Source organism: Coregonus lavaretus (assembly GCF_964263955.1).
Source record: "Coregonus lavaretus genome assembly, chromosome: 8".
Taxonomy (NCBI): Eukaryota; Metazoa; Chordata; class Actinopteri; order Salmoniformes; family Salmonidae; genus Coregonus; species Coregonus lavaretus.
This window is the reverse complement of record NC_139995.1, coordinates 58110485-58125044: the sequence shown is the minus strand read 5'-3', so window position 1 is coordinate 58125044 and position 14560 is coordinate 58110485. Positions and strand designations below refer to the sequence as shown.

The 14560-nt window shown below is 47.2% G+C and overlaps 1 protein-coding gene across 1 annotated transcript in view; it reads left to right on the top strand.

Moving 5' to 3' along the window:
• The window catches only part of rnf123 (ring finger protein 123), a 266404-nt gene extending 252209 nt beyond the window's left edge, over positions 1-14195 (top strand). The window contains exons 37-38 of the mRNA XM_084167697.1: positions 11340-11425; positions 12378-14195. Coding sequence (XP_084023823.1) covers positions 11340-11425; positions 12378-12477 — 186 coding nt within the window. The 3' untranslated portion in view covers positions 12478-14195. The remainder of the gene's footprint in view (positions 1-11339; positions 11426-12377) is intronic.
• The last annotated feature ends 365 nt before the right edge of the window (positions 14196-14560 follow it).

Genomic DNA, 14560 nt, shown 5'->3' with positions numbered 1-14560 from the left:
ACACTTTCCGAGTTAGTTATTTCTTGATACCATCCTTAATGACATCACAAAATAATAAATAATGTGACATGATTATTCTTTAGATCCCCACTGACCATTCCAAATATTTGGAGGTAAGGAATAATGTTCCAATGTCCAATCTTTTTGGATAAAAATGTTTTGGCTGCAAAAGTCTCTCTATAACAAAGATATTTCAGTCTTACCATACTAGAGAGCCAGAGGGAGAGTCTCTGCAAACTATTTATGACCGGCTGTTAAGTCATAAAACCGACCCAACTCCCCCTGCTCCTCTCCTGTGGGAGGGGGGGGGGTCTGGCTATCTGTCAGCCATTTGCCAAGCTGATCTGGCACCTTTGATGATTGAGAGAGTCATGACAGGGGTGTTGTGTGTAGACCAGTGACACGAAATCTCAATTTAATCCATTTTTAAATTCAGGCTGTAACACAACAAAATGGGATCTTGGGTTAGTTTAGCATTTCCCCGACTTATGGTTAAGGTTTGGATAAGGGAAGCTGATCCTAGATCTGTATATAGGGTTCTCCTATTCCCTTCTCAGCTGACCTTGTTCTGCAGTCAGAAGCACTAGCACCATGTTCACTGACCTCTTGAATCCTGATCAGAGGAAGCTGTGGAGCAGAAAACAACTCCAAGGATTCACGCAGCACGTTTCCTCTGTTTTTGATTGGTTGTTACAACTTGTTTCTCCATCTTTGATTGGCTGTCATAAGGGCTTTATTTATTTATTACAGAGACCAGGGGAGAATGGAATATTCCAGAACTCAAACAACTCGTTGGCTTCTTGTCACCAACAACAATCACACAAGCCTCCTCTCTCCGAGACCTTTGGTCCACTCCTAGCATCTGTCATAGCAGCACTGCACCAAATACCCTGGTTTCTGAAACATTTGGTGAAACAGCCTACTACTTCAGTTGTCAGATCTGCACGCAATGATTCAAAAAACATTGACAACTTCCGACTCCTTGAGAATGGTACCAGGAGGTGTCAAGATGTGATTTGCGCTGTGCCAAGACTGCGACACACCAGCAGCTGACAGAACCAACCCATTTAGCTGGACAACGTGTGCTTCTTAATCAGCTTGTGTTCATATAGATTTTTATTTCTGGAGTACTTGACAGTCACTCAGAACACCTGTCTGCACTTTAGTCAATGGGAGATGTTTTTTACTGGAGAACATTGCTGGCGATGCGAATTCTAGAATTCTAGAACAAATAGGAACGCTGACGGACGAGAAAGTAGCTGAAACAAGTCAATGAATGAACGTGAGAATAGCTGTTTAGTGAGGGTTAACCCTATTGGTTAGCAAGTTTGCCTACAGGTTAGAGAATGACATGTTCCTCATTTGCTACGTTGTTGTCAGAAGTGGTATAGTCCCTGTGAGACCCTCTAACTTTCCTTGCAGTGAATGATAAACAAGGCTACTGTCCCCTCTCTAATCCAGGAGGCATCTCTGATGTGCCTGTCCCCTCTCTAATCCAGGAGGCATCTCTGATGTGCCTGTCCCCTCTCTAATCCAGGAGGCATCTCTGATGTGCCTGTACACTCTCTAATCCAGGAGGCATCTCTGATGCGCCTGTCCCCTCTGTAAACCAAGCGGCATCTTTGTTCCTGTCCCCTGTTCTCTCTGTCACCACACTGACCCTCTACTCCAATCATCAACACCAGGGACAAAAACTAGTTCATCATACATTTCCCCTTAATCACATTGTATATGTGTTGTATCTGTGTATGGATTCAGGCATTACCAAGAAACCATGATTATGCAAGTAAGAATGCATTACTTAGAAATATTTCCTATTGAATCAGTACTAAATCAGGCTCCTCTTAACCAATATACTGTAGTAGTACTAGTAGTAGCCTAGTTGTTGTGGATGCAGTACACACGTCTGTCTGTCCTTGTGATTTCAGTGGGTTCAAGGTCAGGCTACATTCTCTCTTCTCTCTGGCTGTAGCCAATAAGATGTCAGGAAACCACAGGCTCTCAGGTGACTTTGACCCAGGAGGAGTGGGAGTATCTTTCTCTCTCGTGTGTGTGTGTGTGAGAGAGAGAGAGAACATAGGTTGAGACAGAGGTGAAGGAGCGTCATGTTTCCTCCTTGTCAACGCCAAACAGAAGGAGCGTCATGTTTCCTCCTTGTCAACACCAAACAGAAGGAGCGTCATGTTTTCTCCATGTCAACACCAAACAATTAGGAGCATCATGTTTCCTCCTTGTCAACACCAAACAGAAGGAGCGTCATGTTCCACCTTGTCAACACCAAACAGAAGGAGCGTCATGTTCCACCTTGTCAACACCAAACAGAAGGAGCGTCATGTTTTCTCCATGTCAACACCAAACAATTAGGAACCCTGTGGGACCATTACTGTAACTCCAGACAGAACCCTGTGGGACCATTACTGTAACTCCAGACTGAACCCTGTGAGACCATTACTGTAACTGCAGACAGAACCCTGTGGGACCATTACTGTAACTCCAGACAGAACCCTGTGGGACCATTACTGTAACTCCAGACAGAACCCTGTGGGACCATTACTGTAACTCCAGACTGAACCCTGTGGGACCATTACTGTAACTCCAGACAGAACCCTGTGGGACCATTACTGTAACTCCAGACAGAACCCTGTGGGACCATTACTGTAGCTCCAGACAGAACCCTGTGGGACCATTACTGTAACTCCAGACTGAACCCTGTGGGACCATTACTGTAACTCCAGACAGAACCCTGTGGGACCATTACTGTAACTCCAGACAGAACCCTGTGGGACCATTACTGTAACTCCAGACTGAACCCTGTGGGACCATTACTGTAACTCCAGACAGAACCCTGTGGGACCATTACTGTAACTCCAGACTGAACCCCGTGGGACCATTACTGTAACTCCAGACAGAACCCTGTGGGACTATTACTGTAACTCCAGACAGAACCCTGTGGGACCATTACTGTAACTCCAGACAGAACCCTGTGGGACCATTACTGTAGCTCCAGACAGAACTCTGTGGGACCATTACTGTAACTGCAGACAGAACCCTGTGAGACCATTACTGTAACTCCAGACAGAACCCTGTGGGACCATTACTGTAGCTCCAGACAGAACCCTGTGGGACCATTACTGTAACTGCAGACAGAACCCTGTGGGACCATTACTGTAACTCCAGACTGAACCCTGTGGGACCATTACTGTAGCTCCAGACAGAACCCTGTGGGACCATTACTGTAACTCCAGACAGAACCCTGTGGGACCATTACTGTAACTCCAGACAGAACCCTGTGAGACCATTACTGTAACTCCAGACAGAACCCTGTGGGACCATTACTGTAACTCCAGACAGAACCCTGTGAGACCATTACTGTAACTCCAGACAGAACCCTGTGGGACCATTACTGTAACTCCAGACAGAACCCTGTGGGACCATTACTGTAACTCCATACTGAACCCTGTGGGACCATTACTGTAACTCCAGACAGAACCCTGTGGGACCATTACTGTAACTCCAGACTGAACCCTGTGGGACCATTACTGTAACTCCAGACAGAACCCTGTGGGACCATTACTGTAACTCCAGACAGAACCCTGTGGGACCATTACTGTAACTCCAGACTGAACCCTGTGGGACCATTACTGTAACTCCATACTGAACCCTGTGGGACCATTACTGTAACTCCAGACAGAACCCTGTGGGACCATTACTGTAACTCCAGACTGAACCCTGTGGGACCATTACTGTAACTCCAGACTGAACCCTGTGCGACCATTATTGTAACTCCAGACTGAACCCTGTGGGACCATTACTGTAACTCCAGACAGAACCCTGTGGGACCATTACTGTAACTCCAGACAGAACCCTGTGGGACCATTACTGTAACTCCAGACAGAACCCTGTGGGACCATTACTGTAACTCCAGACAGAACCCTGTGGGACCATTACTGTAACTCCATACTGAACCCTGTGGGACCATTACTGTAACTCCAGACAGAACCCTGTGGGACCATTACTGTAACTCCAGACTGAACCCTGTGGGACCATTACTGTAACTCCAGACAGAACCCTGTGGGACCATTACTGTAACTCCAGACAGAACCCTGTGGGACCATTACTGTAACTCCAGACAGAACCCTGTGGGACCATTACTGTAACTCCAGACAGAACCCTGTGGGACCATTACTGTAACTCCAGACAGTAGCTTTGTATGGGTTTGTGCACCCTAATGCACCTCTGGCAGTGTGAGGATTAGGGTTAGGGAGGTCTGACTGGCAGGGTTTCCGGGACATTGACTCTGGCCCACTGCCACTAGGGGACAGTGGGGATGGACCAGACTGAGGAGGACCAGAGATGGGACTACAAGAGGAGCAGGAGGACCAGCCCCGGCCATCCCCCTAGCAGCCTCCTGTCACTCTGAGCCATCCCCCTAGCAGCCTCCTGTCACTCTGAGAGACCAAGAGGAGCAGGAGGACCAGCCCCGGCCATCCCCCTAGCAGCCTCCTGTCACTCTGAGCCATCCCCCTAGCAGCCTCCTGTCACTCTGAGAGACCAAGAGGAGCAGGAGGACCAGCCCCGGCCATCCCCCTAGCAGCCTCCTGTCACTCTGAGAGACCAAGAGGAGCAGGAGGACCAGCCCCGGCCATCCCCCTAGCAGCCTCCTGTCACTCTGAGAGACCAAGAGGAGCAGGAGGACCAGCCCCGGCCATCCCCCTAGCAGCCTCCTGTCACTCTGAGAGACCAAGAGGAGCAGGAGGACCAGCCCCGGCCATCCCCCTAGCAGCCTCCTGTCACTCTGAGAGACCAAGAGGAGCAGGAGGACCAGCCCCGGCCATCCCCCTAGCAGCCTCCTGTCACTCTGAGAGACCAGAGCTTTCATCTCCAGTCACCATGAGAAAAAAAGAAAGAGGAAACCCGCACACTGCTCTTGAGCATTGATACTATCAAGAGCAGTGATACTATCAAGAGCAGTGATACTAGCAAGAGCAGTGATCCTAGCAAGAGCAGTGATCCTAGCAAGAGCAGTGATACTAGCAAGAGCAGTGATACTAGCAAGAGCAGTGATACTAGCAAGAGCAGTGATACTATCAAGAGCAGTGATACTATCAATGTAAGAGCAGTGATACTAGCAAGAGCAGTGATACTATCAATGTAAGAGCAGTGATACTAGCAAGAGCATTGATACTATCAAGAGCAGTGATACTATCAATGTAAGAGCAGTGATACTAGCAAGAGCAGTGATACTATCAAGAGCAGTGATACTATCAATGTAAGAGCAGTGATACTAGCAAGAGCAGTGATACTAGCAAGAGCAGTGTGCGGTTTTCTTTTTTTCTTTCTAATCTTATTCAACTGTCAGATAGCTCAGAGTGCGAGTGCCTTTTGAATTGTGAATCTCCAGTCACCATGAAATCACCACCAAGGACTCAATTAACACTTCAGAAAGGAGATGAGAGGAGACAGGAGATCTCTATTGTAGTCCTTAATCACTGCTCAGGGTTGGAGGGAAGGAGGGAGAGAGAGGGGTTTGAGAGAGAGGGAGTTGGAGGCTGGGGACTGCACTCAGGGTGGGAGGGAAGGAGGGAGAGAGAGGGGTTGGAGAGAGAGAGGGGTTGGAGAGAGAGAGGGGTTGGAGAGAGAGAAGGGTTGGAGAGAGAGGGAGTTGGAGGCTGGGGACTGAACTCAGGCGCCACTCAAATCAAATGATAGGTAGACGTGACTAGGCAACAGGATAGATGGTAGACTGAGCTGTAGCAGCAGTTTATGTGGAGAGTGTGTGTGGCGTCAGTATGCATGTGTGTGCATGTTACATGTGTTTGTTGGGGTGTGAGTGTGTGTGTATAGAGTGTGTGTGGCGTCAGTATGCATATGTGTGCATGTTATATGTGTTTGTTGGGGTGTGTGTATAGAGTGTGTGTGGCGTCAGTATGCATGTGTGTGCATGTTACATGTGTTTGTTGGGGTGTGAGTGTGTGTGTATAGAGTGTGTGTGGCGTCAGTATGCATGTGTGTGCATGTTACATGTGTTTGTTGGGGTGTGAGTGTGTGTATAGAGTGTGTGTGGCGTCAGTATGCATGTGTGTGCATGTTACATGTGTTTGTTGGGGTGTGAGTGTGTGCATAGAGTCAGTGCAAGAGAGTTAGTGTTAAAAAGGGTTAATGCAGGTAGACCAGGTAGACATTTGATTAGCTGTTTAGAGGTCTTGTTTAGCAGTCTTATGGCTTGGGGGGGTAGAAGCTGTTCAGGATCATGTTGGTTCCAGACTTGGTGCGCTGGTACCGCTTGCTGTGCAGTAGCAGAGAGAACAGTCTATGACTTGGGTGGCTGGAGACTTCCTCTGACACCGCCTGGTATAGAGGTCCTGGATGGCAGGGAGCTCGGCCCCAGTGATGTACTGGGCCGTACCCACCAAATGTTTGACTAATTGAGTCTGGCACCTCTTATATCATATTGGCTCTAAAAAATATAATTAATATGGAACTTAAATATAAAGAGTTATCAGCATCTAAAAAGAGGGCGGCACCTATTTCAGTCCAGTTCAAGTCCTGGACACAACTAACTTAGCTCTGTCTGGCACACTGTCAAATAGCAGTCAGGGGCCTGTCTGTCCCTGGTCCCTGTAACATGATTATATTTACCCTGGCCTCCCTCTTCCCTCCTCCTTCTTCCCTCCTCCCTCCCCCTCCTCCTCCTCCCTCCCCCTCCCCCCTCCCCCTCCTCCTCCTCCCTCCCCCTCACCCCTCTCATAAATAAATCAGGTTATTATGGTCCATAGTAATTATATGGATGTTTATTCCAATACCACCTCAAGCCTTCCTCTATATATATTAGTCTGCTGTAACATTCTATAGCCTAGGTTTTCCTAGTTCTGCGGTGGTGGTAGATGTATTGCCCATGGTAGTTGTTGCCTTTGGCTATGAAGTGTCTGTGTGTAGCCATGCTGTTGTTTCAAAATGTCATTTAGATATACATCCACTATACACCCTGTCTGAGATCAGTGTGGGTACACAGTGTGTAACGTATATGTAGAAGCTGGCTGGCAGCTCTGTATAGTTGCTTAGAGTAGTGGTCTAAAGCTGGCGGCTCTGTTTAGTTGCTTAGAGTAGTGGTCTAAAGCTGGCGGCTCTGTTTAGTTGCTTAGAGTAGTGGTCTAAAGCTGGCGGCTCTGTTTAGTTGCTTAGAGTAGTGGTCTAAAGCTGGCGGCTCTGTTTAGTTGCTTAGAGTAGTGGTCTAAAGCTGGCGGCTCTGTTTAGTTGCTTAGAGTAGTGGTCTAAAGCTGGCGGCTCTGTTTAGTTGCTTAGAGTAGTGGTCTAAAGCTGGCGGCTCTGTTTAGTTGCTTAGAGTAGTGGTCTAAAGCTGGCGGCTCTGTTTAGTTGCTTAGAGTAGTGGTCTAAAGCTGGCGGCTCTGTATAGTTGCTTAGAGTAGTGGTCTAAAGCTGGCGGCTCTGTTTAGTTGCTTAGAGTAGTGGTCTAAAGCTGGCGGCTCTGTATAGTTGCTTAGAGTAGTGGTCTAAAGCTGGCGGCTCTGTATAGTTGCTTAGAGTAGTGGTCTAAAGCTGGGGGCTCTGTTTAGTTGCTTAGAGTAGTGGTCTAAAGCTGGCGGCTCTGTTTAGTTGCTTAGAGTAGTGGTCTAAAGCTGGCGGCTCTGTTTAGTTGCTTAGAGTAGTGGTCTAAAGCTGGCGGCTCTGTTTAGTTGCTTAGAGTAGTGGTCTAAAGCTGGCGGCTCTGTATAGTTGCTTAGAGTAGTGGTCTAAAGCTGGCGGCTCTGTTTAGTTGCTTAGAGTAGTGGTCTAAAGCTGGCGGCTCTGTTTAGTTGCTTAGAGTAGTGGTCTAAAGCTGGCGGCTCTGTTTAGTTGCTTAGAGTAGTGGTCTAAAGCTGGCGGCTCTGTTTAGTTGCTTAGAGTAGTGGTCTAAAGCTGGCGGCTCTGTTTAGTTGCTTAGAGTAGTGGTCTAAAGCTGGCGGCTCTGTTTAGTTGCTTAGAGTAGTGGTCTAAAGCTGGCGGCTCTGTTTAGTTGCTTAGAGTAGTGGTCTAAAGCTGGCGGCTATGTTTAGTTGCTTAGAGTAGTGGTCTAAAGCTGGCGGCTCTGTTTAGTTGCTTAGAGTAGTGGTCTAAAGCTGGCGGCTCTGTTTAGTTGCTTAGAGTAGTGGTCTAAAGCTGGCGGCTCTGTTTAGTTGCTTAGAGTAGTGGTCTAAAGCTGGCGGCTCTGTTTAGTTGCTTAGAGTAGTGGTCTAAAGCTGGCGGCTCTGTATAGTTGCTTAGAGTAGTGGTCTAAAGCTGGCGGCTCTGTATAGTTGCTTAGAGTAGTGGTCTAAAGCTGGCGGCTCTGTTTAGTTGCTTAGAGTAGTGGTCTAAAGCTGGCAGCTCTGTTTAGTTGCTTAGAGTAGTGGTCTAAAGCTGGCGGCTCTGTGTAGTTGCTTAGAGTAGTGGTCTAAAGCTGGCGGCTCTGTTTAGTTGCTTAGAGTAGTGGTCTAAAGCTGGCGGCTCTGTTTAGTTGCTTAGAGTAGTGGTCTAAAGCTGGCGGCTCTGTATAGTTGCTTAGAGTAGTGGTCTAAAGCTGGCGGCTCTGTTTAGTTGCTTAGAGTAGTGGTCTAAAGCTGGCGGCTCTGTTTAGTTGCTTAGAGTAGTGGTCTAAAGCTGGCAGCTCTGTATAGTTGCTTAGAGTAGTGGTCTAAAGCTGGCGGCTCTGTTTAGTTGCTTAGAGTAGTGGTCTAAAGCTGGCGGCTCTGTATAGTTGCTTAGAGTAGTGGTCTAAAGCTGGCGGCTCTGTTTAGTTGCTTAGAGTAGTGGTCTAAAGCTGGCGGCTCTGTTTAGTTGCTTAGAGTAGTGGTCTAAAGCTGGCGGCTCTGTTTAGTTGCTTAGAGTAGTGGTCTAAAGCTGGCGGCTCTGTTTAGTTGCTTAGAGTAGTGGTCTAAAGCTGGCGGCTCTGTATAGTTGCTTAGAGTAGTGGTCTAAAGCTGGCGGCTCTGTTTAGTTGCTTAGAGTAGTGGTCTAAAGCTGGCAGCTCTGTATAGTTGCTTAGAGTAGTGGTCTAAAGCTGGCGGCTCTGTTTAGTTGCTTAGAGTAGTGGTCTAAAGCTGGCGGCTCTGTATAGTTGCTTAGAGTAGTGGTCTAAAGCTGGCGGCTCTGTTTAGTTGCTTAGAGTAGTGGTCTAAAGCTGGCGGCTCTGTTTAGTTGCTTAGAGTAGTGGTCTAAAGCTGGCGGCTCTGTTTAGTTGCTTAGAGTAGTGGTCTAAAGCTGGCGGCTCTGTTTAGTTGCTTAGAGTAGTGGTCTAAAGCTGGCGGCTCTGTATAGTTGCTTAGAGTAGTGGTCTAAAGCTGGCGGCTCTGTTTAGTTGCTTAGAGTAGTGGTCTAAAGCTGGCGGCTCTGTGTGTAGCCTAGTTGTGTACTTGGAGACAGGCAGGTCTGAGTTGTGTAGTGCTGGTGGTGGGCTGGGTTTGAGGTGATGGGTTGGAGGTGATGGTCTGGGTTGGAGGTGATGGTCTGGGTTGGAGGTGATGGTCCAGGTGTTAATGACCTGACTGGCTGCAGACTGCAGCACGATGACCTGACTGGCTCCAGACTGCAGTACGATGACCTGACTGGCTCCAGACTGCAGTACGATGACCTGACTGGCTCCAGACTGCAGTACGATGACCTGACTGGCTGCAGACTGCAGTACGATGGCCTGACTGGCTCCAGACTGCAGTACGATGACCTGACTGGCTCCAGACTGCAGTACGATGACCTGACTGGCTCCAGACTGCAGTACGATGACCTGACTGGCTCCAGACTGCAGTACGCTGCGACCCCCGGAGACCACAGGAGTGATGACAGATCCAGGCTGATAGCTCTGTGGAGAGGGGGCCCCAGGGCTGCAGACTGTTAGACCTCCACAGTCCCACAAGGCACCTGGGTCATTTAACACTGAAAGGGCTTTCGAGAGAGAGGGAGGTCATACACCTCCACTGACTGGATGCTGTCATTTGCTGCACTGCGTCCTGTTCTAGTCCTGTGACTGAAATGAACACTGATTTTAGTGTTCCGTTGTAAAAATATTTTTGCTCCTGGTGTGCCCCACTGAAGTTGTCCCTGATGTTATTGTACATAGAGAACAATAGAAGATCTAGTAGTAATAATAATAATAATAATAATAATAATAATAATAATATGCCATTTAGCAGACGCTTTTATCCAAAGCGACTTACACTCATGTGTGCATACATTTTTAGGTATGGGTGGTCCCGGGGATCGAACCCACTACCCTGGTGTTACAAGCGCCATGCTCTACCAATTGAGCTACAGAGGACCACAGAGTTCTGGGGGACACCAGTAGAGAGAGAGGACCTAGTACGGAGTCCTGGAGGACTCCAGTAGTGAGACATTAAATAGGACCTTGCACAGAGCCCTGGAGGACACCAGTAGAGAGAGGACATAGTACAGAGCCCTGGGGGACACCAGTAGAGAGGACATAGTACAGAGCCCTGTGGGACACCAGTAGAGAGGACCTAGTACCTAGCCCTGGGGGACACCAGTAGAGAGAGGACCTAGTACCTAGCCCTGGGGGACACCAGTAGAGAGGACCTAGTACCTAGCCCTGGGGGACACCAGTAGAGAGAGGACCTAGTACCTAGCCCTGGGGGACACCAGTAGAGAGAGGACCTAGTACCTAGCTCTGGGGGACACCAGTAGAGAGGACATAGTACAGAGCCCTGGGAGACACCAGTAGAGAGGACATAGTACGGAGCCCTGGGGGACACCAGTAGAGAGGACATAGTACAGAGCCCTGGGGGACACCAGTAGAGAGGACATAGTACAGAGCCCTGGGGGTACAGTAGAGAGGACCTAGTACCTAGCCCTGGGGGACACCAGTAGAGAGAGGACCTAGTACCTAGCCCTGGGGGACACCAGTAGAGAGGACCTAGTACCTAGCCCTGGGGGACACCAGTAGAGAGGACCTAGTACCTAGCCCTGGGGGACACCAGTAGAGAGAGGACCTAGTACCTAGCCCTGGGGGACACCAGTAGAGAGGACCTAGTACCTAGCCCTGGGGGACACCAGTAGAGAGAGGACCTAGTACCTAGCCCTGGGAGTACAGTAGAGAGGACCTAGTACCTAGCCCTGGGGGACACCAGTAGAGAGGATCTAGTACCTAGCCCTGGGGGACACCAGTAGAGAGGATCTAGTACCTAGCCCTGGGGGACACCAGGAGAGAGGACCTAGTACTGGCCTAGTACCGAAGTCACAGACTTCCTCCACGTCACCTGGAGGACTGTACACTTACAGTACAAAATGTGTAGGCTGTGTTAGTTTTTTATCTCTAACTAACTGTGACAGTTTTCTCTGCCCTCTCCCCGCAGCCCACCAGTGAGGAAGACCTGTGTCCTATCTGCTATGCACACTCCATCTCTGCTGTCTTCAAACCCTGCTCTCACAAGTCCTGCAAGTAAGTTACCATCATCAGCTTTGTTTTTCAAAAAATAAATTGTCACCTTTTGTCTGACCTTTCACCTTTTGACCAACTAGGGCTTTATTTGTAAAATATTGTTTGTTGTCAATGCCTTAGGCCACTTGGCTAAATACATGTTTGAATAAAATATAATCACCAAGATCATGTCAACAACGACCGTTCATGTCCCCCACCCGATACGCGGTACACTACTCTCTCTGCTCTGTTACTTTCAGCCGTCGTCATCCATTTTAGAGAAATAAACAATATGGCGACAGACAGCTCTTAATCTAAAGGCCTCTCGTGCGATCACTTACTTTGGGACGTAATGGAATGTGTAAATGTAATGGCGTGAATGTTTTATTGGGAAATGTCGATCAACCATCTAGCGACATTCACAGCCGTAGAACCATAGCTATGTTAAACTGATTGACAAACTAGTTGGTCTGAGCTCAGTCCTCTAGCACTGGTGGATATTTAAACAGAATGTTTGTATCTTAATACTGTATTATATATTCATTATGTATATAAATGTGAAATTATATGACATATATTAATTACATTATTAAATATTGCATTGGCTCATGGGTACTGAAAGGAAAGCATTACCAAGGGTGATTGGCAGGAAAACGTTCATGTTGTTCACATAATGCTTAAAAAGCAATTTATTATGGTAACATATTGCATAATTGGCACATAATATATTTCACAGCTAACTACCTTATCCTTGCATTGATTAATCCCAAATGTTTTCATCGATTCGGACGACAAAAAAAGATGGATACTGTCCTTGAGTTTCTGCCACCGCAGATGTGTGTGATTGAGAAGTGCCAAATATGAGACTGTCTCTCCGTCCCCCACAGATCATTTATCACCACGCATGACTGTAACCGTCCTCTCTCTCTGTCTGTCTGTCTCTCTCTCTGTCTGTCTGTCTGTCGCCCCCCAGAGCGTGCATAAACCAGCACCTGATGAACAACAAGGACTGTTTCTTCTGCAAGGCCATCATCACTGGAGTAGAGGACTACAGCAAGCCTACTGCCTCTTAACACCTCACACACACACACACACCACCCTGCACACGCACACACACACACACACTAGGCTCGGACAACACACCACGTTGAACACACACCTGAGAGACCCCTGATTCACACTCTCACACACAAACAGCATACACACACACACATACACGCATAAACACACATGCGCACACACACACACATGCACTACCATTCACCTCATCAAGCACCATTTTCACTCACTTTGTAACCCTGACATCTTGGACCCCTCTCTATATTGTTGACCAGACCAGAAGGTCTAGCCAGAAAACAGACAGGATCAGGCAGGATCAGACAGGATCAGGCAGGATCAGACAGGATCAGGCAGGATCAGACAGGATCAGGCAGGATCAGACAGGATCAGGCAGGATCAGACAGGATCAGGCAGGATCAGGCAGGATCAGACAGGATCAGGCAGGATCAGGCAGGATCAGACAGGATCAGACAGTCCCTCAGACAGCTCCCCAGTCTTTCTCTCTCCTCCCTTCACCTGTTACAGATAACTCAAACCTTTGCCTCTCGATTTCCAGATCAAAGTTGTCTTCTATTCCTTCAGTTTGCTTTTTTTTATATCATTACAGGACTTTATCAGTCAATAACAAACAAATAAATATTCCTATAACAAAATGGATATCCATATTAGAAAAGACAGCTGTAGGTGTAGTATTGATGGACAACCTTCTCTGATACAGGTAAGGTCTTAGTTTGGCATTTGGACATGACAGGACAGAAGACCGCGTTCTGTTCTCGCTATGCCGCTTCATCTCGCCACTCATACTTCCTCTTCATCAAAACACAACACCCAATCACAGTCCCTGCCTGGATACGGGTAGTACAGTACCTTTTTAGATATGAGTTATGTATGCTGCTTCCCAAATAGCACCATATTCCCTTTATAGTGCACTACTTTTGAGCAGAGACCTATGGGAAGGCAGAATGAGCTGTGTTCTATCTCACCTCCAGGTGTTCTCTTCCCCTGGCGGTGTTCTTCCTGTCACACCTACCTGTCCGTCATGATCCATTGTGAACACCTGAACGTTCGTCTCTATGACAGGTGTCTTTCAGAAGTCCTCTGGCTGCGTTTACACAGGCAGCCCAGTTCTGATCTTCTTTTTTTTTCCCACTAATTGATCTTTTGCCAGTTATTGGGTAAAAGATCAGAATTGGACTGCCTGCGTGAACGACGTAAAGCTCTCTCCGCCACAGTATGAGAAGACCACATCATTGCCTTGCCATTCCACCAAATACATGTCATGTCCATAGAGATGGGGCAAGGTCTGGGATGTTGATGCAAGTGATACAATAATATATATGTGATCTTATAGGGTCTAAGTGAATTATAAGGTCTGCATGACAATATACATTATAAACATATTCACATATTTATGAGTTATCATATTGGTGTGTGAGAGCGTGTGTTATTGTGTAAGTGTGTGTGTGTGGTGTGTGTCTTAGTGTGTAAGAGGTACCCAGGTTCAGGCTGTACTGCTGTGCTAGCCAAGGGATGTTTAGGTTGTATAAGCAATATAAAATATGGGGGGTTATTTGTTTTTTTTTGTTGTTTTTTTTTTGTCTCTTTGGGAGGAGGGAATGGGAGGAGGGAATGGGAGGCTTGTTGGTTTTTATTTCTCCTTGGTGTGTGAGAGTGCACATATTGTTGGTGTAAAAGCAGTAAATTATTTGTCCTAAAGCGATTGACTACTGTGTTTTTTATTTGGTAGAAAGGAGAGAGGGAGGTGTGTGAGTGTTTGAGTGCCAAAGATGATATAGTTTTGTGTTTTTATATTATTCATTTTTATTTATTTTTAATTCAGTTTATTTTCGTTTTCTGACCTGTTTTACTCATTTTTTTATTTGCACCTAAAAATTATATAAACACAACATGTAAAGTGCTGGTTTCATGAGCTGAAATAAAAGATCCCAGAAAAGCTTATTTCGCTCAAATATGGTGCACAACTGTATTTACATCCCTGTTAGTGAGCATTTTATCATTTGTCAAGATAATCCATCCACCTGACAGGTGTGGCATATCAAGAAGCAGTTTAAACAGCATGATCATTACACAGGTGCA